The 26,016-nt window shown below is 38.2% G+C and overlaps 3 protein-coding genes across 3 annotated transcripts; all 3 read left to right on the plus strand.

Annotated features, from left to right (window-relative positions):
- The first annotated feature begins 2,531 nt into the window (after positions 1-2,531).
- Positions 2,532-4,597, plus strand: LOC113310018 (probable aquaporin PIP2-1). Its single transcript, XM_026558553.1, has 4 exons — positions 2,532-3,010; positions 3,328-3,623; positions 3,826-3,966; positions 4,062-4,597. The coding sequence occupies exons 1-4, from the start codon at positions 2,719-2,721 to the stop codon at positions 4,179-4,181; spliced, it is 849 nt and encodes a 282-aa protein (XP_026414338.1). The 5' UTR covers positions 2,532-2,718; the 3' UTR covers positions 4,182-4,597.
- A 9,773-nt stretch (positions 4,598-14,370) lies between these two features.
- LOC113310670 (aquaporin PIP2-5-like) lies at positions 14,371-15,833 on the plus strand. The gene is made up of 4 exons (XM_026559411.1): positions 14,371-14,797; positions 14,880-15,175; positions 15,283-15,423; positions 15,518-15,833. Exons 1-4 carry the CDS (start codon positions 14,497-14,499, stop codon positions 15,638-15,640), a joined length of 861 nt encoding a protein of 286 aa, XP_026415196.1. The 5' UTR covers positions 14,371-14,496; the 3' UTR covers positions 15,641-15,833.
- Positions 15,834-17,248: 1,415 nt separating this feature from the next.
- LOC113311564 (F-box/kelch-repeat protein At3g06240-like) lies at positions 17,249-18,202 on the plus strand. The gene has a single exon (XM_026560390.1). It carries the CDS (start codon positions 17,249-17,251, stop codon positions 18,200-18,202), a length of 954 nt encoding a protein of 317 aa, XP_026416175.1.
- Positions 18,203-26,016: the final 7,814 nt, after the last annotated feature.

Below are 26,016 nucleotides of genomic sequence, written 5' to 3' on the forward strand. Positions count from 1 at the left end.
TTGTTTCTTGACATCACGCTTTATGGAGTAAAAATATATTCCCCTTTTCTTCTTGATGACAAGCCATCTCGCACGAACAAACGAAATGTTAGCGTCAAATTAACAGATAATAAAGGTAATTATTTCATTGGTTTTTTATTTTTGAATCGCTACTTCACCACAAGCTTCGCGAACAACTTTGTGGGTCCCTAGTGATGGTATCTAGCACCGTCGCACTCTCGTTTTCAATCTGTCATTTTTATACAGCAAAATTCTTTATGGGTCCCGTTTTCTAGACTCTTCTATTGATAAACCGCCAGGACATCCACAACCATTGATTCTTACACACAATCTACCAGTCTTGATTCTCGACGGTATGTGCTTTCCCTTTCTACATCTCAACAAAATTGCCAACGTAACATGCTAATGTTACTATTCTGGAACGAAAATGACCGGAGAGCGTCCGAATTCAGTTTTGTATACATCCTGAAAGTATGTTGTTCTTTTTTTCTTTTTCCTCATAGTGGACTGTTCTCGTTAAAGAGTGTGTACAAATCCGGCTCAATTTTGGATTACTAGTTTTAAGGAACTTTTTTCTAACAATACTCGCATTCAAAACGAGTAAAGATAGTATATGAAGGTGAATCCAGTGGAGCCGAATAGTGTAAAGAATTCTCAACAAAACTACCAATCTTCTAATTATACTTTGTACTGTGTCTCGAAATTTTCAGATTTAACATGGTCTTACAACATGTTTGTTTTTTACATCCGGTTCGTTTAGGAATTTTAGCTATTATAAAAGTTGGAATCCTGATCTCCGTAGTGGGAGGCAGCATGAGAACCATAAAATCTGGTTCGATGTCTAGATCTGTTAGAGCTTTAAACTTACCAACATAGTCTGCAGTCCCATCATTTTTTCTTTTTAACTTTTACCACCCCGATCCGTGACGGATATACAATTCCGATCCATCTGAGTCGAGTAACAAAATGGCCGTTACCTCTAATTCCTAAATGTTGAAAAGTCATCAGATTGTGAAGCATTGTCAAATCAGCTTCAATCTACCTTCTGGTTAAACTCTGGTCACGGAGGACCTGTGATTCAGCACAAACTTTGAGGAGTCCGTCACACAAGTACTGTGTACGTTCTATACATTCGATTGGAGCCGAGCCTGTTGTCCTTGTGATTGGAGTAAACACACAGTTGTTTCGTGAATTACATCCTTATGACATGTGACCAACCTTTCAATAGTAGTGGTACATAAAATTCTCGGAATGGAATGAAATAATCAATCCATTTTGGAAATGATTGAGTTATTCCCATACTTTCACGGACCTTCATGTTTAGATCCACAACTGACACATGATGTTAGCCAAATTTTCTCCCCCACAACCCGACTTAATATGACATTGCATTATTCTAGCCCAACCGTGAAAAAGCTCCTTAAAAATCCGATCGCAAAGTCATAAGTTTGATTATCTGATTTCGAATCATAAATTTAAATATTTAATTATGAAACTCTGTCAATGACGCTCACGACTCTAGATTCAGAAAAATAAAGAGAAATCATAAGTGTTCTCTGGTTTTTGCCGTAAATCCATCTCATAAATTAAACTGTTTAGAAATGCAATTGATTAGTGAAAAAACGATAAAGAAAACCTTGTGTGCGGCTATCATCACATATGGGTAGGTGTTTTAGACCTCAAAAATAAAACATATAGCGGATAAAATAGACACTCTGTTTGATGGTCACAGCTCATGAAGAGAGAATCATATCGAGCTTGGCTAGCTAAGAGGATCTCGAGTGGTTATGACATACAACTATTATTTTATTCATGTGGTAGGTCTGTCTATTCATCTTTTACAACTTACAAGAACCACAAATTCATCTTAGAGACACAAAGACATATACATGGTCCATGAACTCATGCACATGATTAAAAAGTGCTAGTTGCAAGTTTTCTCCTTTTAACCCTGTGGTAAAAATAATTCAAACAAAATTTACTTTTTACATTTCTTAGAAGTAAGAAAATAATCTAAATTTGAATGTTATCTGCTATGTCAGCTTGAAACTGCGTCTCAAAAGAATTTCTAAATTATAGAATGTAAATTTAGATATCTATCTTATACTTGCGACAACTTTAACTATCAGGATTAACCGAACCCTTCACCTTCCCGCTACAAAACAAGTGCCTGAACCCTCAACCTTTCTGTTTAAACTTTGAAGCCAATCCTTGCCATGGCATAAAAACGTGCACAATACGTGTAAATGTCGCCTAATGGACAATCAATGTGTTCCAGAAAATGCAAGTACATAACAAAAGAAAAGTCTAGTTCACTCCAAGTAGTACAGTTTCTGATGGACATTACACTGTAACTATTCAATGGTCGGTGAAAAGTTACATCAAAATTTTGTATTCAGAGAATGGCCGGGGGGGTGGCAATGACATCCATCCATCCAAAACCATGAAAACGAAGCAAAATAGAAAATATATCTGTGGGGATAAGGGGCGGCAATATTTAGTTAATAAAAACCTAATCACCACTTCTATTTTATCATCTCTACACAACCACTGAAGCTTATCACTGATATCACTATAATATAAATACCCTCGTTTCCTCTCATCTCAAACACAAATACAAACTCACTCCTCTTCCTTCCTCTCCACAGTACTCAACTCTTCTTTATTTCCGGTACTATCCTATTCTGAATTTGTACTGTTTCTTGAGAAATCAAAAATATGGGAAAAGACGAAGTAGCAGAACATGGTGAATTCTCAGCAAAGGATTATCACGACCCACCACCAACACCATTTTTTGATGCAGATGAGCTTAAGAAATGGTCTTTCTACAGAGCTATTATTGCTGAATTTGTAGCTACTCTTTTGTTCCTTTACATCACTGTTTTGACTGTTATCGGTTACAAGGCTCAGAGTGAAGCTGATGATTGTGGTGGTGTTGGTATTTTGGGTATCGCTTGGGCTTTTGGTGGTATGATCTTCGTCCTGGTTTACTGCACCGCCGGTGTCTCCGGTAAGTTTTTCCTCTCTCCGGTCAATTTATTCAGACATGAGTTAAATAAAATGTCTAATTCAAGTATCTTACCTTGATTGGTTTATAGCCTGACTCACACTGCCTCTTCAGATCCAACAGAGTCCGATTTTCGGCTCCATTTTTAGCGAATTTTCAGTTTACTCTGAAATCACACTCTAGTTCTGAGTCAGACCCACCGATCAAAAAATAAAAAAAGTTCTGAGTCAGACCATAAATGAGCCAATCCCTATAATATTCCCTCACTTTGAATGAGGCGTAAGTTAGTATCTTAACTGGTGTTTTTCTATGATGCGCAGGAGGACACATCAACCCAGCAGTAACTTTCGGACTATTTTTGGCAAGAAAAGTTTCACTACCAAGAGCAGTACTGTACATGGTGGCTCAATGTTTAGGAGCAATCTGTGGTGTTGGATTAGTCAAGGCTTTCCAATCTGCTTACTACGTTAAACATGGTGGTGGCGCCAATACACTTTCCGCTGGGTACAGCAAAGGAACTGGTCTAGCAGCTGAAATCATCGGAACTTTCGTTCTTGTGTACACAGTCTTCTCAGCCACTGACCCCAAGAGAAACGCCAGAGACTCCCATGTTCCCGTAAGTATTCTATCAGCACCAAAATTTATTATCAACAAACAAACGGAAAACATGTTAAGTTCCGGTCCTTTTTAAGGTGGTCCGGACCGGTTCTGTTTGAAAAGTGGTTTATGTTTTTCTCCTGTTTGTGTGGCCATTAGGTGGTACCTAAACTTCTTTGTTGTCTTTCAATAATCTAACCAACTCTTTTTGTGGAAATTAGGTTTTGGCACCACTTCCAATCGGGTTTGCCGTGTTCATGGTCCACTTAGCCACTATCCCCGTTACCGGTACCGGTATTAACCCAGCTAGAAGTTTCGGAGCTGCCGTTATCTTGAACGACGAGAAGGCATGGGATGACCAGGTATAATAATCACTTTCTCTTTATGCATTTGAATCATGTTTAACTCATCAATCTTATACCAAGTATTAATTCGGATAAATGGGTTTTTGGTGCAGTGGATCTTCTGGGTCGGACCTTTCATTGGTGCCGCAATCGCTGCTATTTACCACCAATTTATCCTAAGGGCTGGTGCTATTAAAGCTTTGGGCTCATTTAGGAGCAGTGCTCGTGTCTAATAAGACTTGAAGAATTATTGTTGGATAGAGATAAGGGTGATGTTTTTTTTTTTTTATGTTTGGAAGATGGTGATGATGTTTGCAAGGAATAATAATAATGGAGCTCCTCCTCTAGGGGTCCATATAGGGGTGGTGGATTTGTGACTTGTCTATCTATCTAAAAAAGTTTACATTTATTCTATCTCTGTCTGTCTCCCTCCACTTCTTGAAAAAAAAAGAGAAAAGAAAAGAGAGGGTGAAAAACGAGAAGATGATTGATAAATTGGAAGTTTGTAGATATAATCTCTCTATTTATTAGTGTATTTTCCCTTTTGTTTCATGAAAGTCTTTCAAGTGTCAACTGTAATATTATCTGCTCTTTTGCTATTTCTCTCTAGTACTTTTGTTTTTCAATAATGTATTAATGTCTTTAGCCACTGTTTTCATTCTTATTCCTAAGTTTATGTGGGTTTTACTTTGAATATTCTACCACAGTTGTTCTCCTAATATGGCCCTTTAGGAAGAACTAAGAACTTTTAACATGGCCTCTATAGAGAATCAGTTCAAAAGAAAAAAAAAAGAAACACAAAAAGAAGTCCACAAAAACGAGTGGTAAGAAAAATAATTGGCTCGGGAAGTGAAGCTCTCTCCCCCACTAAAATCTCCCAAGAAAAAATGAAGGACAAAACCATAATGTTTGCAGAAGAATGTAGTCACTGGATTTCTGGATAGGTAATCCTCATAGGATTTGGTAATCCTGTAATAGCCACACAAAGTTTTTGGGAATCATTCTGTTAAGTATTCCATAAAAAAGAATTTGATTAAAAACTCACATACCAATTATCATTTCAATCGAAACTAGCTTTTAATTTGGTGTGCGTCTACTTCGCCATTACCTATTTATGTTTAACATGGGTCTTATTGTCTCATTCTAATAATGCATTATTAGCCTTATCTTGTTGACTAACAAGATTCTACGGTTTTTCTCAATTATTTCACTCATGGTAGAATTAAAATAAATGCTAGTTCGTAATAGTAACCGAAAAGGATCCCTGTAAATCAAGCGGAAATAATATGCTGACCAAATAAACATCCTGATTTTTGTCCTTCGTGTATATCAAATGGGACTCTCGTATGCGCATTACCAATCCAAATGTTGAGAAGCTTGGATCTCTTCCGTTGATTTCTCTATCAGGATTTTTTGCGAGAAATAATGCCGGTAACTGTAGCACTTCTCCAAATCAAGTTTATTTATTTAGTAAGTTTTGTGGTGGGTTGGTGGTGAATATGATGGGCTATATGGTATGAGATGATGTATTGGTGCAATAAAAGCGGAATTAGGTTAAGACTTTAGCGGAGTATTTTTAGCTTTTGGATAGATCCTTAAATATTAATTACTTTCAAGAAAGGTATTGTTAGTTTAGTTTGATGTTTATCTTGCTATATTAAAATGACTTTAATTAATTAATTAACTAACCAAATCTAGTTACATTATGCCTTTATATCATTGTATGTTTTTTATTCTCCTCTTCTTTTATAGATTGTGATTAGATGATGATCTGATTTTAGCTTAATTGGATAAGCACTTTAACTTAAAAAATGAGAAAGCAGGTGAGTTTTTGTTGTTGTTGTTGGTTCCTTTTCAGTTTAGCGACAATATAGCAACAATAGAGAGAGAGGCCTAGAGAGATCTATTAGTGTTTGGTTAGTACATTCTCATTAGATTCTTATCTTTTCGAATCATCTAGTACAATTTTACTAGCGTATTGTTCAAGTGTGTTATAAATCATTTCAATTGATCACTAATCACTAACTCTTTTTTATCCATATCATATGCGTTCCAGGATATAAGGTCTCCACCCATATCATATGACCTCAAAGAAAAAAGAGGCCGACATCGCTATTGTAAAATAATAAAGTTATTCGGTAATAATATCAGTGGTCCGAGTTCAAAATTTTCTAGCACTAGTTTCTTTACGGGAAAAAGAAAAATAATAATGCGAGTTTGACTGAATAATATGGCCAAACAAGAATAACACACACAAGAAAAAAAAAGTCTTAACAATTCTTTTTTGTTTTCGTTTTTTCAGGATTATTTTATTTTAAGTGTTGAGCTAGTAGACTACTAATTTTCCTAGAATTTGAGATTCTTACATTTTTTATCGCTTTTCCATTGAGGAGACGCCAGTGCGATTTTTATCTCTTTCCTAGATTTAGAATTCAATTACCAAGTAGACTTAATGCACTATTTTAAATTAAAGAAAAAAGAAAAGAAAAATAATACAACCAAAATAAGTTGTTTTTTTTCTTTTGGAAGGGAAAAAAAGACAAAAATGCTATTCACCTCCCTATTCTGCTCCCTCCAATCTACACCACACATTTATAATTTGAATCACATTCAGGTATAGGTGGGATTCATCATTATCCAGATATGGAGTTTAGATTAGAGGGAGCAGAGTAGGGAGGTGGAGAATAGAAAGCTGAATAGCACCACCCAAAAAAAAAAAACAACTAAAAACAACAAAAGTATAATGTGGTGATCTGCAGCATAAGCTGCTAAAAAAAATATGTCTTATCATACTCTACTCTTTTAACACCCTCGTTGAGAATTTCCAACTAATCAAGCTTGTGAGTCATGGGGCCATGTCAAAGCAAGGGCCAAGGATCTTGTGCTGGTCTTAAAAGTTTAGGGCTCCTGGCATGATTCATCTGGTGGACCAACGCGTGTCTTGCGTGCTTTTGGCCTGTAGTTATTGCTAAGCTCACGTACATACGTGATACCTACGGACAGACTTAATTATGGAAGTTATTTCTGTTACTGATGACGCTTCACAAGTCTTGTGGTGCGTACAAAAACGTGAAGTTTCCTGTACCAAAAGGAAAGCCTTGTGCACGAGAGTTGAGGCCTTTATTTAACCATGCCTACTTGTTAGTTCTAGCTACCAGTCTCTGCTCACTAACATCTCTGATTCCACAATATAGAGAACGACAATGACTAGTTCCATGGTCATCATCAGTATGTCTTGGTTCTTCTTCTTTCTCTTGTTTTCACTTTCTAATCTGGCTTTCTCAGTTCCTCCTCCACCTTTACAACTAGGCCGAGCTCCTCACGGCCTCGTAAAACAATATCCAGTAGCACCATTCTTCTCTCCATCTGCTCTCAGTTTCTTCAACTATCCGAACTCGTCTCCGAAGAAAGAAACCAATTGTAACTACTCTCGTTCTGGTTGCAGTACTCCGTCATCAGTTATAACACGAACAAAGTCATTATCAGTCGAAAAAGACGAAGAAAAGAAGGAATTAACAATTACCCAAACCGTCAAAAGCGAGGGTTATAGAGTTAAAGCTGGTGCAATTGCAGTTGTTGTGTTTTGTTTCATTTTTACATTTCTTTTGTGCTTGGGAGTTTTCATAGTTATGGCTACTCGTCGATCCAGCAATGCTCATCTAGCAAATTCTATTCTTGTATCACATAATAATGCTTAATGTTTTGTACAAACCGTATTCACAATCTTCCATGTACTAGCTTTATATATAAGAAATTTGGTGTTAATTGCTTTTTCTAATTTAATGATTTTTTGCTTGGCAAAAGATTATTATTTTTTTAGTCAGTATAATACGGTCAGCTGATAAATGAACCGTCAGTCAACTCGAAAAGTGAAACTATGAGTCAATAAGAATGTGAGATGTGTTTCTAGGCTAGGAATATTTGATTTCAAAGAGGTCTCGAGGACAGGGTTCATGACTTTGGTAAGTGATTTGGTCTTTCAGTAGTCAGAATATGGTCTTGGCATCCATTACCGTGCTCATGGAGTTGTAAATTCCCATCATTACCATTTCAGTGAAAACTATTGTCAAGTGCAAAATTGCTAGATGATTATAATGCAGCATTTTCCTTTGGGAAAAAGAAGCAAGTGGTGGAAATTGTCAAAATTTGGAAAAGAAATTAATACTGTACTAGATTGAGAATGGGGCACGGAGTCACAAAAAAATATGAGGATACGAGCTTTCGAGGATTATGTGGTGTTAACAGTTCAAAGAGGCTTCAAGACAGTTTAGTTTCACAGCTAATTGGAAATAGAGTGCCGAACCTTGAATAAGACTAAACGAGCTATGAAAGTGAGTGCTCGAGAGGAAGTCCATCCGCAGCTAACATCACAGAGTGACCAAAGTAACTCAAAATCCGGCAAGTTATGGACACCAATTTTCATCTTAAATAGTCAAATTTAGCAATTTCAGATAATAATGGTACCAAATTTTTACCGTGGAAGAGAACACTTTAACAGTGAAGATTGTTAGTACTCACATTAATGACTAGAGTAATGGCCAATTGGGATCAACTTTGACCCAAAATCAAGACTCTGTCAGTCGGAAATCACCAGTGGAGAAAATTTTGATTCTCTAATATTATAGTCTTAGGTTGGAGGTGTTAGGATTAATGTCTTAGGATTAACGTCACAAGACACTAGTAGTTCTTTAGATCAACGTAGAACTAAAGAAAACAGAAATAAAATGTACTAACGAAACAAAGAAAGACACAAGATTTAACGTGGTTCGGTAATATGTCTACGTCCACAAACGGCTACGATCAACTCTTATTATAGAACGAATTACAGAGAATAAACCGCAATTATGACCAGGAGGATGCTGTTCACAAACCCTAAACAATTCTCTATTAAACGTTCTAAACCCTGAAATTCTCTAGTTATGAGAAGTCTTCTCTGAATTGTGTTGTGTGTTTTCCCTTAAGACTTGTACACCTATTTATATAGGTTACAAACTTGTCTTCCAAGTATATGAGTTATACCAGGAAACCTAAACATAGCTACAAAAGGAAACCTTGAGTTTAACTAAATTAGGAAACCTCTAGCTATACTAAATTAAGGAAACACCTAGACGATTCTAGAATACTCTAGAAGCTTCCTAAAACATCGACAACATAACAATTCTCCACCTTGCCGATGTTTCCACCAAACTGAGCTTGATCTTCTCAAGTTAACCGCAGCCTCAAATGCCCCTAGGGCCTCAACAACGAGCAGTTTTGATCAAGATGAGACACCTCTCAAACTTGACCTTCGGAACGACTTTCGTCAACATGTCTGCTGGATTATCTTCAGTATCAACCTTCAATAGTTGTACTAATCCGTTATCAACAACTTCTCGTACCTTATGATAATGAACATCAATATGCTTGGTCCGTGCATGATAAACTTGGTTCTTAGCTAAATGAATAGAACTCTGACTATCACAGTTTACAACAACACTCCGTTGTATAATCCCCAAGTCTTTAACCAAACCACGAAGCCATAATTCTTCCTTAACAACCTCCGTCACAGAAATATACTCTGCCTCCGTAGTAGACAAAGTTACGATTGGTTGTAACATAGACCTCCAACTGATAGGTCCTCCACTCAATGTAAAACAATACCCTGAAGTAGAACGACACTTATCCCTATCACCCGTATAATCAGAATCAACAAATCCACAGACCTTCAAATTCTGCTCCTTCTCAAACACTAAACCAATATCCAAGTTCCCTTAAAGATATCTCAAAATTCCCTTCACCGCATACCAATGTGCTCTTCCAGGATTAGCCATATAACGACTAACTAAACCAACTGCCTGTGAAATATCCGGACGAGTACAAACCATAACATACATCAAAGAACATACCACATTAGCTTAGGGAACCTTTGACATAAACTCTTTCTCCTCAGTTGTAGTATGACACAACTGTTTTGATAACTTAACTGTAGGCGGAATTGGAATACTAATAGCTTTGGTGTTATGCATTCCAAAGCGACGAAGAACTCTCTCAAGATAGGATTTCTGAGTAAGACATAACTTCCCCTTAGATCTATCTCGAGTAATCTCCATACCCAAAATCTTCTTAGCTGGACCCAAATCCTTCATCTCAAACTCTAAACTCAATTGTTTCTTTAAAACATCAATTTCTGACTTGCTCTTTGCAGCTATGAGCATGTCATCCACGTAGAGTAAAAGATAAATAAAACCTCCATTTGGAAACTTCTTAAAGTACACACACTGATCATACTTGCTACGAGTATACTTTTGCTGCAACATAAACGTATCAAACCTCTTGTACCATTGTCTTGGCGATTGTTTCAAACCATACAATGATTTCTCAAGTCGACACACATAATCTTCCTTACCAGCAACTTCATAACCAATGGGCCGTGACATATAAATGTCTTCCTCCAAATTTCCATGCAAGAATGTTGTTTTGACATCTAATTGCTCGATCTCTAAGTCAAATTGCGCCACAAATGCTAAAAGGACTCGGATAGAAGTGTGTTTAATAACCGGAGAGAAAACATCATTATAATCCACACCTTCCCTTTGTGCATATCCCTTAGTTACTAACCTGCTTTGTATCGTACACCACTAACGACACCCTTAGAATCTGGAATTCCATCCTTTACCCTATAAACCCACTTGCACCTAATCTTCTTTCGACCCTTAGGCAACTTAACAAGCTCCCAAGTGCGATTCTTGTGAAGAGACTTCATCTCCTCATCCATGGTTGTTTTCCACTCAACTGCATGAGTATTACTCATTGCCTCCTCAAAGGTAAACGACTCATCCTCAAAAACAGATAATGCATAAGATGCAAACTCATCAAAACCATAACGGACTGGTGCACGTCTCTCACGTTGAGACGTCAAGGACGGAATATTCTCAACTTGTTGCTGTGTAGATTCCTCACTAGGAACCTCAAACTCAACTTCATCTTCTAAAAGAGTTTCTTTTCCTTCTTCTATAGTAGATGAACTAGGAACCCTTTGCTCCACCTGCATCAAATCATCTTCAACACCGCTACTACTTTCACTTTCAATTTGAGAGTCCCAATCAGTGAACTTCTTTGAATCATGCATCGCTTTCTCATTAAAGGTTACATCATGACTGATAATAAACATATTCAGTTCTGGGCACCAGAACCGATACCCCTTAACACCTAGTGGATAACCTAAGAAAATTACTTTCTTAGCCCTAACATCCAACTTATCTTATTTCACATGAAAATAGGCTGGACAACCAAACACCTTCAAATTAGAATAATTGACGGGATTACCGGTCCATATCTTCATAGGTAACTTACACTTAATAGCTGTTGATGGTGATCGATTCACTAAATAGCACGCTGTATTAACTGCTTCAGCCCACCAAATCTTTTCTAAACTTGCGTTTGACAACATGCACCGTGCTCTCTCAAGTAACGTTCGATTCATTCTTTCCGCTACTAAATTTTGTTGTGGTGTACCCTTGACTGTGAAGTGCCTAACGATACCTTGTTCCTCACTAAACTCCTTCAATGGGTCTTCGATGTATTCATCGCCATTATCGGAACGTATCTTTTGAAACACACGACCAAGTTGTTTCTCTACCATGCTCTTCCACTTCTTAAACACCTCGGTGACTTCATTCTTATGCTTCATGGTGTAAAGCCAAACTCTCCTTGAAAAGTCATCAATAAAGGTCACAAACCACCTAGCACCTCTCTTAGAAACTGTACGAGAGGGACCCCAAACATCCGAATGGTTGTAATCTAACATACCCTGCGTTTGATGTACATCGGTACCAAAACTGCTCCTACATTGCTTCCTGAAGATACAATGCTCACAGAAATCAATCTTGCAAGTCTTTTCACCTCCAAGCAAGCCTTTACTACTCAACACGGACATACCTTTCTCACTCATATGCCCAAGACTCATATGCCATAAACGTGTTGACTCCACCTGTTTCTCATCAATTGATTGAGAAACCATAGCTCCACCAAAAACTATATCTCCTTGTAAGAAATATAAATTACCATGTATTTCACCGGTCATCTTCAAACTACCGTCATAGTATACCTTCAACAATCTATATTCAGCAACATACTTGTATCCAAGTGATTCAAATACTCCTAACGAAATCAAACTCTTCCTCAAATATGGAACACGTCTAACCTCTGAAAGTGTTGTGATAACACCATGCGAACGAACCTGTACCGTACCAACTCCAACTGTTTTGCAGGCATCAGAATTTCCCATCATAACAGTACCATCATTCACCTCTCTGTAAGTAGTGAAACAATCCTTTGAAGAACACATATGATACGAAGCACCGGAATCAAGCATCCAACCATCATTGAGATAACTCTTTGATGTAACGATTAATACTTCCTCATCAAAACCACACATTGGGTCTTCTAAAACTTCACTACCTTCCGCAACCGAAGCAACAACATTCTTCGAATCTGATTTCTCACGTTTCCCATCTCTTGCCTTAAGCTTGAGACAATCAGCCCTAATATGACCAGTTTTACGACAATAATAACACTCAATATCGTTCTTCTTGAAACGATTCTTCCACTTCTGCTTCTTATTACTATTCTTTCCTATATCAACAAACAAACCCACGGCTTGTGCTTCATCGCTTAAATCTTGTTTCCTTAATGCCTTAGCTTGTAAAGCAGCGACCACATCATCGAAAACCAACTTATTGTCTCCTTCGGTTTTCACACTCAGCAAGTAGTCAACGAAACCATCATACGATGGAGGCAGAGAACATAATAATATCATAGATTTGTCCGTATCAGAAATAGTCACACTGATGTTAGATAAATCAGAACAGATCTATTAAACTCGTTAATATGATCAACCATAGGCTTACCTGAAGCCATCCGAAAGGCATGAAGCCTGCGCTTCAAGTAAATCTCCGAAGTCAAATCCTTTTGCAAGTAGAGCTTCTCTAACTTATCCCACAACACCTTTGCAGAGGTTTCACTCGAAAAATTATGAGTGATATCCCTTGACAAACATAACCGAATAGTTGAACACGCCTCCAAAACAAGGTCATCCCACTTCTCATCGCTCCATTCCATTGGTAACGCTGCTGGTTTGTCCTTGATCACTTTGATTTGTTTCATATTAACAAGAATATCTTTAACATCAGTTTTCCATGATGTAAAATTATTCTTCCCGTTGAATTTGATAATATCAAATCCATGCACCTTCGAAAAACTTCCACTTGATGTAGAACTAGACATCTTCACTTCCAACTATGATCCTCTCCACGCTCACCGCACCACTTGTTAGGATTAATGCCTTAGGATTAACCTCACAAGACACTAATAGTTCTTTGGATCAACGTAGAACTAAAGAAAACAGAAATAAGATGCACTAAACGAAACAAAGAAAGACACAAGATTTAACGTGGTTCGGCAATATGCCAACGTCCACAAACGGCTACGATCAACTCTTATTATAGAACGAATTACAGAGAATAAACCACAACTATGACCAGCAGGATGATGTTCACAAACCCTAAACAATTCTCTATGAACCAAACGTTCTAAACCCTAAAATTCTCTAGTTATGAGAACTCTTCTCTGAATTGTGTTGTGTGTTTTCCCTTAAGACTTGTACACCTATTTATATAGGTTACAAACTTGTCTTCCAAGTATATGAGTTATACTAGGAAACCTAAACATAGCTATAAAAGGAAACCTTGAGTTTAACTAAATTAGGAAACCTCTACCTATACCAAATTAAGGAAACACCTAGACGATTTTAGAATATTCTAGAAACTTCCTAAAACATCGACAACATAACAGTAGGAATTGAACTAATTCGTGGGAATTTTACAGGCACTTGCAATGGAGTTGGATGTTTCACCTCAACAGCAATACATCCAGAGCAAGTTCGGAATCTACTGGAGGCAGTATTATGTGACAAATGCCATGAATGGAAATCCTACGTCTGTAAAGTGACAACTGACAACTATCAACCTAATTAGTGACTCTTTAGTTGTTTTGCAATCTTTTGATTTTTGGACTTGTACTTTGGGAAGCAAACAGCTGATAATATTTCTTAATTTGCAAAAAGCATATCTATGAATGACTGACCTTCTTGGATTCAGGTGAAAATCCAGGCCGACATAGACAGTATGAAATTTTATCCATTTTAATCTATTTCCTTTCCTATTAAAAATAAATAACCTCTATGAACAAAATGGATACCAATATCCTGCAGTGTGGATGCTATAAATGTCGATAGACTTGATATGCTGGAATTGAGATATTAATTGTCATCCAGTGCATATTCATTATGAAAACGAAACAAAAATAAATCTATTATTGTGTGGGTAAGGGGCTCCATCAACATTCAACGCTACTTCACTACCACTGGTCTACCACTGCTCAAGCTTATCTCCATAATAAATTTCATATCTCTGCCGTCTAAGCTTCTTCAACCCAGTTCAGCACTGTATTGTGTTCTGGAGAAACAGTTGTTAATTAAAGCTCGCTAGATTTGCTAGAATCTAATAAGGTATGGGTGATGATGAAATAGAAGAGATGGAGCAAATTGGTGAAGTTCCAAAAAAGGATTATCATGACCCCCCACCAGCACCATTTTTCGGTTTAGATGAACTTAAGCTATGGTCCTTTTACAGAGCCATTATAGCTGAATTTGTAGCTACTCTTTTGTTCCTCTACATTGGGGTCTTGACTATAATTGGTTATGCCAGTCACATAGGAGAGGATGAATGTGGTGGTGTTGGTGTCTTAGGTATTGCTTGGGCTTTCGGTGTTATGATTTTCATCCTTGTTTACTGCACCGCCGGTATCTCTGGTACGTTATCTTTCCCGTCTCTCCCTGGACCACTTATACGCATTAGTTTTTCATTCTCAAACTTTGTTTCTGTGGTGTGCAGGTGGGCATATTAATCCGGCTGTAACTTTTGGGTTATTTCTGGCAAGAAAAGTTTCATTACCCAGGGCAGTGTTGTACATTGTGGCTCAGTGCTTAGGAGCTACTGTTGGTGTTGCATTAGTCAAAGCTTCTCAACCAACTTACTACGACCAATACGGTGGTGGGATCAATTCAGTTTCAGACTCTTTCAGTAAACTAGATGCATATGCGGCAGAGATAATGGGAACTTTTTTTCTTGTTTATACTGTTTTTTCAGCCACTGATCCTAAGAGAAATGCTAGAGACTCCCATATTCCAGTAAGCACTGTCTCTACTGTTTATAGCACAGTTATGAATTGGCCAATTAAGAATTTCTTAGCTCCTGAATTGTGTACTAATTTTTCTGAATTGTTGTTCAAAATTAGATTTTGGCACCACTGCCAATTGGGTTTGCGGTGTTTATGGTTCATCTAGCTACCATTCCAATTACGGGAACCGGTATAAACCCCGCTAGATCTTTTGGAGCTGCTGTTGTCTACAACAAAGCAAAGGCATGGGATGACATGGTATGGTTAACAATAATGCTGCTTATTGAATCAATTTTAATAGAAATTTATTTGCTGAGTAATTAACGTTTGTCTGGATGGGGTTGTGGTGCAGGGGATCTTTTGGTTCGGACCTTTCATAGGTGCTGCTTTTGCTGCTGTATACCACCAGTTTGTTCTAAGGGGTGGTGCTGCTAGAGCATATGGTTCAATTAGGAGCCATACTACCAGTGTCTAAGAGTCCAGGATTTTCCTCAGATAAAAAAATATTTATCTTCATTTACCTATTCATTGGTACCATTTTTTGTTATCGGGTTTATTTTGCTGTAAATTTGGAGAAATGCACCTCTCCTTAAGGTTTGGCACTTCTGTCATCAATGAAGCCATCATCACTTGAATTCTGCTGATGTTGTCTGCTATTGTATTTTGTGTTCTTTATGCTCGTCTTCTATGTTTGATTGTTTTACTACTATGATTCTTCCTCCACCTAATAGTGTTAGTCTCAACTCTCACCTATACTGGATTAGTCTCTTAACGTTAAGCAGTCAACCGAAACGGGTTTGGTGGTTCTTTCGTCCAAAAATGAGGCACCTTCAAAGTTCTACAAATTACTAGTTCCACCTCTGTGATCAGGGCAGAGACAGCTTAGAGTATGCGTGTTAGTTGCACACCCATCCCAGCTGCCTCCCAAGACCAATAATAATTACTACGTCCGTTTCAAAAAAATAGGCTGGTTTGTATGCAAATTTACACACAAACCAGCCTATTATTTAGAATCGGAAGGTGTATTGTTAGGGGTGTAAATTGGGCCGGTCCGGGCAACCCGACCTATTTATTAAATGTGACGGTATAGGACGGGCCGGAACATCTCTTATCCATGAAATTAAAAGGGCCGGGCGGGCAGGGTTATTTATCTACAGTTAGTACCCATGGCCTACCCAAGCCAGTTTTGTAATTTGGGTCGGGCGGGTAGGGCCGGGAGGGCCTTGAATATTACAAACAAATATATATATTATACATATATATTGTTAAAAATAAAAAGAAAGTAGTAATAATACACAAGTTTTACTTAAAATTAATAATCAAATACGAGAATTGAGATGGGAATAAGATAAACTAAACTTCCTATAATTTTTCCTGAATTGAATCATCAGAAAAGGAAATTGCCTTAGATTTTGCTCAATATTTTCTCTATATGGTTAACAAAATTAGACTTCAATGGAATAAAAGTTAAGAAATACATATGAAAACTATGAGGGTTGACTGTATTAAGTATGTATACCAAGTATATTCTTGGATAAAACAAATGAGAACAGTCACTTAGGCTAGGTAAATGGATAACACTAGCGGGCTAACATGGCGGGTAGCATTGACGGGATAATAGGGAGGGTATTGGGCCGGGCAAGAAAATTTGAATTGTGGCCTGTGCCCGCCCTCTTATTTAAATGGGCTAGGTCGGGCCATCCCGTAAAGGGCCGCGGTCACCCATGAACTGTCATGGGACAGGGCGGACGGTACTGGGCCTCGGGCTGCCGGCAAAATTTACACCCCTATATATTATTTATTTATTTTTTGGTATTAATTGGTCGGCCGAGTCCATTTCGTACCTCCAGTATGGGTGGAGAATTTTTTTGCACCCCCTCTCGTTAAAACCTGGCTCCGCCCGTCTGTGATTCACTTTTATTTTCCCTGATCAGGGATTCTATGAGGTTAGTGTGGAATTAAGCCAAACACAACCTTGGTGGACTTGGCCAGCAAGATTAGAGCCGCCGCTTCCTATTTATACCCGCTCTTTTCTGGTTAGTGTTTCACGGAAGAGCAAAGAGCTTGGAAAACCTCTCGCACCATGTCCAGGAGGAAGCTGAAGAAGAAAGCGGCTGCAATGCCAAACCTTCCAGAAGAGATTCAGCTAGAAATCTTTGCAAGATTACCAGTGAAATCTCTTTCACGATTTTTATGCGTAAGCAAATCTTTGTCTACTGTAATTGCTAGCAGTGAATTTACAAATATGCATCTTAATAACATGAAAAGCAACCCTAGCATTCTTTATCATTCGTCCATGGAAAAGATTTGCTCCATAGATTATAAGTCAATATCATCGTTATTCCCGTTATCAAAATCATCATCAGTGCACCACTACAGTAAATTTACTAATCAGATGCGTTACCCTTCCATACCTGTACGTTATCTATTTGAGTCTTTGTGCTCATGTGATGGTTGGCTTTGCATCCGTACTAACGTTCAAAATGAAAGACGCATATGTTTTTGGAATCCATTAACCAATGAGCAGAAGAGAATACCGGGAAGTGATATACAGTATGATAATACGAGAGTCGGAGTCGCATATGGGCTTGGATATGATTGCAAAATTGGCAATTACAAACTGGCAAGGATTGTTAGTTCGGATATTCCTTTTGGACAGCGACATTCTAAAGTTGATGTTTATACATTAGGTTCAAATGAATGGAAATCAATTCATCAGAACATACCTTATTACGAGTTTACAGTTTCCGAAGCAAATGAGGGAGTGCACCTTAATGGAGCTATCCATTGGCTTGCGCGTACCATTGGTGAACAATTTCGAAGCTCCAAAGTTCTGGTCTCTTTTGATATTAGCAATGAGATACTCAAGGAGGTGGCATTACCCGAAGAATCTATTCCAGATCGACGATCAACTTATAAGTACAATCAGTGGTGCCAACTTGATGTGGAAGTGTTGGGAGGGTGTCTTTGTCTAATTTCCCATGTTTCACGTGTCCGAGTTGATGTATGGGTGATGATGTTAGTTATAGAAGACTAATTAATTATTTCCTAAAGTTAGTCGTGGTTATTTAGGGAAGGGATTTCCTAAACCGGTTAGACTTCTTGGTGGCCAAGTTTGTAGTCTATATAAATAGGTAGTTAGGCCTTGTAGAATTTGTGTATTGTGTAGAACACAATTAAGAGATCGGTGAGAGATTTCTTGTATAGCTTTTAGGTCTAAAGCTAGGGTTTCCTTGTGAGAGCATATTGGCGAGGAACAAGAGACAAGGTTATCGTCTCGGATAATTGTTGCGGTATAACCAAGGGTTTGCTGGGATTCACACGACGCTGTAATCGTTTTTCCTTCATAGTGGATTTGAGTTGGTGCGGCTCAAAGTGGACGTAGACAATATATACAAGTTGTATGTATTGGTCGAACCACTATAAATCTTGTGTCTTGTGAGTTGATTTATCTTTCTCCTATTTTCATAGTTGCTTGTGCTTGGTTTACTTATTATTCATCATAATATCTCAAGATCCGTTATTCCGCGATTGTCAGTGATTATTCCCTAAGAAAATCCTGACAACTGGTATCAGAGCTCGGGTTAGAGCTTTAGGGTTTATCGTAGTACGATTGGAGTGGGAGTTATGGGTGATAATAACGAAAGTACGGTAGCTAGGGTTAAAGTTTTTAATGGGAGAACTTTGCGTTTTGGAAGTCTCAGATGGAAGACTACCTATATGAGAAAGACCTTGCTGATCCATTGGGTGGAGTTGTGAAAAAGGGAGCACGCAAAGACGATGAATGGAATACTCTTGATCGCAAGTGTGTAGCCGTGATCCGTAGATGCCTAACGGAGGAAGTCTACAATAACATACAAGAGGAAACTAGTACGAAGAATCTTATTGATAAACTTGAAAAGTTGTATCAAAAGTCATCAGCCTCGGGGAAGATTATGTTGTGTGAACAATTATTTAATCTGAAGATGCAAGAAGGAGAAGCGATTTTAGCACATCTTGGGAAGTTTAAATCAATTATTTCTCAACTTTCAAAAGTTAGTATTACTTTTGATGATGAAGTTCAAGATTTACGGTTGTTGTCGTCATTACCAAAGAGTTGGGAGACTGCAAGGACAACCATAAGCAATTCTGCAGGGAGCGAGAAGTTGAAGCTTGATGATGTGCAACAAAGGTTAATTGCTGAAGTGGAGATAACAATAGAACAAGGTTATCTTTCTAGTTCTTCAAGCTCGGCCTTAAGTATGCATGATGAAGATAGAGGCAGGAGTTCAAATAGGAACAACAACAACAAATCCAGATGGAAGTATAGAGGGAAGTCTAGGGGGAGATCTCAATCTCGACCTATAGGTGTTGTTGAGTGTTGGGCGTGTAAGAAAGTAGGACACTTCAAGCGCGATTTTCCGGAAAACAAAGGTGCTAATAATGGTGGAAACAAAGGTAATCAAGAAGAGGTCAACTTAATTGCAGCTGTGGAACCGGTGAAGGTCCTTGTTGATAACAAGAAGATGATTACGGAAGGTTTTCTACTACTCTCTGAGGACAAGCAAGATGAGTCTTGGATTATAGACTCGGGAGATTCTTTCCATGCAACGGGTGATAAGAGTATTAGATCTCTTATGAAGAAGGATACTATGGCCAAGTATTCCTAAGTGACGGTGAAGCATGCGACATCATTGGTTTGGGTGATGTGATCTTGAAAGTCAACGGTTCGACATGGAAATTGAAGGATGTACGACACGTTCCAAATTTGAAGAAGAACTTGGTGTCTGTGGGCCAAGTTTGCGATGATGACTGTGAAGTTGAGTTAACGAAACACAATTTGAAAGTAAAGAAAGGGGCTATGGTGTTAGCTCGTGGAGTTAGAGTCGGTACTCTATACCGGACTTCAGACGGAACTACTTTAGCAGTGACTAATAGTGGTGAAGACACTAACTTATGGCGTAGAAGATTAGGGCACATGAGTGAGAAGAACATGAATATTTTATGTTCGGGAGGATATCTACCTAAGGTGAAGTCTGTTGATATGAGTTTTTGTGAAGAATGTGTTCTTGGAAAGAAAAAACGAGTTAGTTTCAGCAGAAGAGGAAGAGACTTGAGAAGTGCAAAACTTGATTTGGTTCACACGGATGAATGGGGACCAATTGATGTTGCATCTCACAGCGGGTTCCAACATTATGTCATCTTTATTGATGATCACTCAAGGAAGGTGTGGATTTACTTCATGAAGAATAAGTTCGAGGTGTATGAAGTGTTTAAGAAGTGGAAAGATTTGGTTGAAACAGAAACTGGTCTGAAGTTGAAGTGTCTAAGGTCAGACAACGGTAGTGAGTATGACAAAACAGAATTCTTACAGTTATGTGCTACGAATGGAATTCGTTTGGAGAGGACAATTCCAAGGACACCACAGGAGAATGGAGTAGCAGAAGGTATGAATTGGACGTTGAATGAACGTGCAAGGTGCATGAGGTTGCAGTCTGGTTTGCCCGAGACCTTCTGGGCACATGCAACAGAGACGGATGCTTATCTAATTAACAGGACACCTAGTAGTCCATTAGATATGAAGATACCAGAGGAGGTTTGGACTGGAAAAAAGGTAAATCTTTCCTATTTGAAAGTTTTTGGTTGTGTTGGTTATGTTCATCTTAGTCCCAGTGAGAGGTCTAAGATAGGTGCTCAAGCAAAGAAGTGTATATCCCTTGGTTATGGAATTGACGCTTTTGGGTATAAACTTTGGGACTATGAGGGTCACAAAGTTATTAGAAGTAGAGATGTCACTTTTAATGAGAATGAGATGTACAAAGACAGGAATACAACTCAAGTTGAAGATTTCAGGTCAAGCAACGTCGATAAGGAGTTTTATATCGATATTGATGATGTTTCTAGAAGAAGTGTGGAACAAGAAGAGCATGACGTTGCTGATGGCAGAGAAGTACAAGTTGAAGAGACTTGTACTGCAGTGGGAGTTATTCCTACAGTTTCACAAGAAATACGAAGATCGTCACGAACTCCTAAACCAAACCCAAGGTATGCTTTGAATTATCTATTACTTACGGATGAAGGCGAACCTGAAGATATTAAGGAAGCACTAGCAGCTGATGATTCAGGCAAGTGGAAATTTTCTATGGAGGATGAGATAAATTCACTTGATGAGAATGGCACTTGGGTGACCTAGATGAAGAAATTTACATGAAGCAACCAGAAGGATTCATAGTAAAAGGCAAGGAAGAGATGGTGTGCAAGATAAAGAAGAGTTTGTATGGTTTAAAACAAGCCCTGAGACAGTGGTACAAGAAGTTTGATAACTTCATGCATAGAAGTGGTTACTCACGGTGTAATGAAGATCATTGTTGTTACTTCAAAAGGAATGGTTCTGACTACATCATATTACTACTGTATGTGGATGATATGTTGGTTGCCGGAACATCTCTACAAGAAGTTGAGAATTTGAAGAAACAATTAGCAAGTGAGTTTGCTATGAAAGATCTTGGTGAAGCAAAGCAGATTCTTGGTATGAGGATCATAAGAGACAGAGCTAAGGGTGTACTTATGCTTAGTCAGGCTGAATATATTGAACGAGTGTTGAAAAGGTTCAATATGGAGAATACTAAACTAGTTAGTTCTCCACTTGGAAGTCAAATTCGTCTTTCAAGTATGCAGTGTGCGAAGACAGATGAAGAAAAGGAGTACATGGCTAACGTACCATATTCTTCGGATATTGGGAGTCTAATGTATGTTATGGTGTGCACGAGACCGGATATTTCACATGCAGTGGGAGTAGTGAGTAGATATGCAAGCAACCCATGAAAACAACATTGGGAAGCTGTGAAGTGGATTCTCAGGTATTTGAAAGGTAACACAAACGTACCATTGTGCTATCGAAAAGGTGGTTCTATTTTGAGGGGTTATGTGGATGCAGACTTCGCAGGTGATGTAGATAAAAGGCGAAGTACGACCGATTATGTTTATACTATGGGGTCAGCTGCAGTGAGTTGGAACTCACGGTTACAGAAGTTGGTGACATTGTCTACTACGAAAGCGGAGTACGTAGCGGTGACGGAAGCGAGCAAGGAGATGATTTGGCTACAAGGATTATTAGCTGAGTTGGGAAAGGAACAAGGAGATAATGTTCTGTTTAGCGACAGTCAAAGTGCTATACATTTAGCCAAGAACTCAGCCTATCATGCTAGGACGAAGCATATAGATATTCGTTATCATTTCATTCAGGATCTCTTAGAAGAAGGAGAGTTGAAGCTCGAGAAGATTCTTGGTTCGAAGAATCCGGCGGATATGTTTACCAAGGGAGTTACATCAGACAAGGTAAAGCTCTGCAAGGCTTTAGTTGGTCTCTCAGAATGAGGATCTGGGAGTGGAGCCACACTAACAAGGAAGATGTTTTAGCACCGTCAATCCAAAGTTGACGAATGGAAGACAATCAATAAGTCTTCAAAGTGGGAGATTGTTAGTTATTGAAGACTAATTAATTATTTCCTAAAGTTAGCCGTGGTTCTTTAGGGAAGGGGTATCCTAAACCGGTTAGAATTCCTGGTGGCCAAGTTTGTAACCTATATAAATAGGTAGTTAGGCCTTGTAGAATTTGTGTATTGTGTAGAAAACGATTAAGAGATCGGTGAGAGATTTCTTGTATATCTTTTAGGTCTAAAACTAGGGTTTCCTTGTGAGAGCATATTGGTGAGGAACAAGAGACAAGGTTATCGTCTCGGGTAATTGTTGCAGTGTAACCAAGGGTTTGCTGGGATTCACACGATGCTGTAATCGTTTTTTCCTTCATAGTGGATTTGAGTTGGTGCAGCTCAAAGTGGACGTAGACAGTATATACAAGTTGTATATATTGGTCGAACCACTATAAATCTTGTGTCTTGTGAGTTAATTTATCTTTCTCGTATTTTCATAGTTGTTTGTGCTTGGTTTACTTATTATTCATCATAATATCTCAAGATACGTTATTCCGCGGTTGTCAGCGATTATTCCCTAAGAAAATCTTGGACTAAGAGTTTCACCATTACCGAAAAGGATGTTACCCATAGCCCGGATTTGAAGTTAATTTGGAGTTTTGAAAACAATGAGATTCTATGGGAGATTGATGGGGGTTTTGTTTTATATGACCCAAAGAAGAAAAGATATGGAAGGTTGATATCTATAAAGTTTAAAAAACGCAAAGTCATAGCAGGTAACTGTGTTGCTAGCAAATAGGTGCAAATTTCATTGAAGAAAGCACGAAGAAGAGAAACTTAAGATTCCTCTCTTAAGTATTGGTTTATGTAAAAAAGCTTGTCATAAAAGTTCGTGTGCAGAACTCGGTGTGCGCTGCGAGCATACTGCCGAATTGTTTAGCACTTGTTCTTTCGTTCCAAGGTAGTTTGAGAAATAGGGATGTGTTTCATTCATATCTTAAGAAAGAATGTGTCATATGGTATACTGGAACGGGAGCTTAAATTATTTCATTTAAGAAGACAACCATAATATCTGGAACTATTTCATTTCCTCCAGAATGGCACTATTACTTGGGTGCACGAGATGGAGCTTAAATTAACCAACAAGATTTGGTACATGCTTGCTTTTGCGATTACCTGGGGCATTGGGCCTTGTGAGCTGAAAGAAATGCCGCAGCGATGTGTAGAGAAAGATAGAGTGAAGTAGATGGTAATCACTGAAATCAAAAGATTGAGCTTTCAATGGGGGTCTTTGTATTCCAGTTTAGATGTATCAATTTCAGGGATTTCATTTGATTTCAAATTGGGAGGATGTTTTGGATAACTGATTTATTTTCTGTTGGGCTTGTGGTTTAGGTTCAAATTTGTTTTTCCATGTCTTCTAATAAAATTTTAATCTTTGCTTTCAAAGAAAGACGCACCAGAATATGAAAATAACATAAATGAAGTATTACTAATGTGTAAAAAAAAAAAAAAAAAAATCAACTCGGATGGTGTCACCTAATACTACTGTACTCGACTCTATGATACTGACTCGACTCTATGATACTGAGATGGGTTCGTTTACGTACCACCAACTAGTAGTTTTTCCATTCACCACACATGGCCAAATGTAAAAATTCCCAACTATATATGAATGCTAGATAGGTACGTCGTGCTTGTGCGCCTCTCTTCATTTCTGCACCGACTGATAAGCAGATAACTCTCTCCTCTATATAAACTTCTTGTAACTCATGATCAGCTTACCTAGCACCGATAGCATTTACTTACTACACAAAGGATTTCAAAAGTATCAATAGGAAAGTCTCTTGTATCCATGGAGTTGAAATATTTACATTATTATGGAGTGTGATTGCAGCATGTACCTTGCATTTTCTAAAAGACGCTGTCTCGCACTTTCGTAGTGCCAAATATTTATGAAAATATGTAACACTTGTTTTTCCATGATTTTCATTTTGATTGAAATCAAACATCGTCAATCAAACCATACAAACCTTAGGGTTTAATTGCTTCTAATTCTAAATTAACTAATAGGCAGGACATTATGAATGTAAAGAAAAAATGCTTAAAGTGCTAAGTAAGCTAACCGCCAACCACCAAAAATTCTGTTAATTCTGTTATTGGCTTCCACCCACCGCCACTACATATAGTTGTATTGTGTGCTAACAAAAATCCTAACTAGTCTGAATGTCCAACGGATTTTCATGGTTCCGTTAAGGCCCAATCTCATATTTTGTTGAATTTAAAAATTCAAGGATTCATCCTAGCTAGTAGCTAGCATATTAACACTCATGAGTCTTGAAGAGAGAAATACGTGCTTTTGTGCAGAAACGATATGAAAGTTTCCATGCTAAAATTATGGCTCTAGGGTTGTATCTCGATACTGTAGAAAATTAAAACCAAAAAGACTAATCATGGTACGAGGGGAAAGCAGTAACGCATATGTTTATCGGCCAGAACGGCACAGGGGACAAACGTTGCGTATGTTTAACCACCCAAGAATACATTTTGTGTGATATACCTTACCGCAGCATAGCGTCTCGATAACATCATTCCCTTTTTCAAATTCATCCCAGCAAATCACGCAATAAGGAGTAAAAGTATTATCATTACCATCATAATCGTAGGTTTCATCACCAAATTTCCTTGGTTCTGGCAGGGCCTGAAATCTTCGACAAACATGTAAAGAATTTTCACCTATTTCATCATGAAAATCATCTATTAATAGCAGGGTTTTTATGTTTACTCCGACGTGAATAAGAGATGGCTTTCTTTCTCTGACATTGTCCGCAGCTTCCTTACAAATCAAGTTTATTTGACGTCCAACTATGTTCCTCCGGAAGCTTTTAGTTCCGCAAAAACTCACGAGATTCCTGATATGGCCACTACGGAATACATATTTAGAGGCAAAGAAGTCGGCATAATCAACCTGGAACACCTTCGGTCGCATCGTGTTGTGTCGTTTTATTTGCTTGTCAAAAGGAGCATGGTGATTTAGTAGTAAAGCCGCTGGTGGTACGATGAACGAATTCACTTCTGAATTGGATTTCAATAAAGAATTTACTTTCTGTCATAGGGTTCTCGACTGTAACCTCTGATGTGCCACAACTGTAACCTGTAATTCGAGCATACTTGAACTCGCGGTTGTCGATTGTCATGGAAGAGAAGATCTATGGGAAAGTCTCTACCGGTGGTGTTGAATAAGAGGAGAGAAGCTTGAGGCTTCCGGTATCTATATACCGTAAAATTTTGATAAATTAATTGCGTTGAGACCAAAAAAAATTATTATTTCAGTAGAGTTATTAATTTATCGAATTAAAATTTAGGATATCCAATCTAGTCGCGACCAGAGACAGTGTGGGGTCTCAAACTTGTGACCACATACTTGGGGTCAACTTAC

The sequence above is a fragment of the Papaver somniferum genome, chromosome 9 (genome assembly GCF_003573695.1).
Source record: "Papaver somniferum cultivar HN1 chromosome 9, ASM357369v1, whole genome shotgun sequence".
Taxonomy (NCBI): domain Eukaryota; kingdom Viridiplantae; phylum Streptophyta; class Magnoliopsida; order Ranunculales; family Papaveraceae; genus Papaver; species Papaver somniferum.

Bases quoted from the DNA above. Each gene is read 5' to 3' on its own strand.
- LOC113310018 (XM_026558553.1), top strand. From the start codon at position 2,719: ATGGGAAAAGACGAAGTAGCAGAACATGGTGAATTCTCAGCAAAGGAT. The intron at 3,624-3,825 runs GTAAGTATTCTA...TGTGGAAATTAG, and splicing joins CCAGAGACTCCCATGTTCCC to GTTTTGGCACCACTTCCAAT. The intron at 3,967-4,061 runs GTATAATAATCA...TTTTTGGTGCAG, and splicing joins AGAAGGCATGGGATGACCAG to TGGATCTTCTGGGTCGGACC.
- LOC113310670 (XM_026559411.1), top strand. From the start codon at position 14,497: ATGGGTGATGATGAAATAGAAGAGATGGAGCAAATTGGTGAAGTTCCA. The intron at 15,176-15,282 runs GTAAGCACTGTC...GTTCAAAATTAG, and splicing joins CTAGAGACTCCCATATTCCA to ATTTTGGCACCACTGCCAAT. The intron at 15,424-15,517 runs GTATGGTTAACA...GTTGTGGTGCAG, and splicing joins CAAAGGCATGGGATGACATG to GGGATCTTTTGGTTCGGACC.
- LOC113311564 (XM_026560390.1), top strand. From the start codon at position 17,249: ATGTCCAGGAGGAAGCTGAAGAAGAAAGCGGCTGCAATGCCAAACCTT.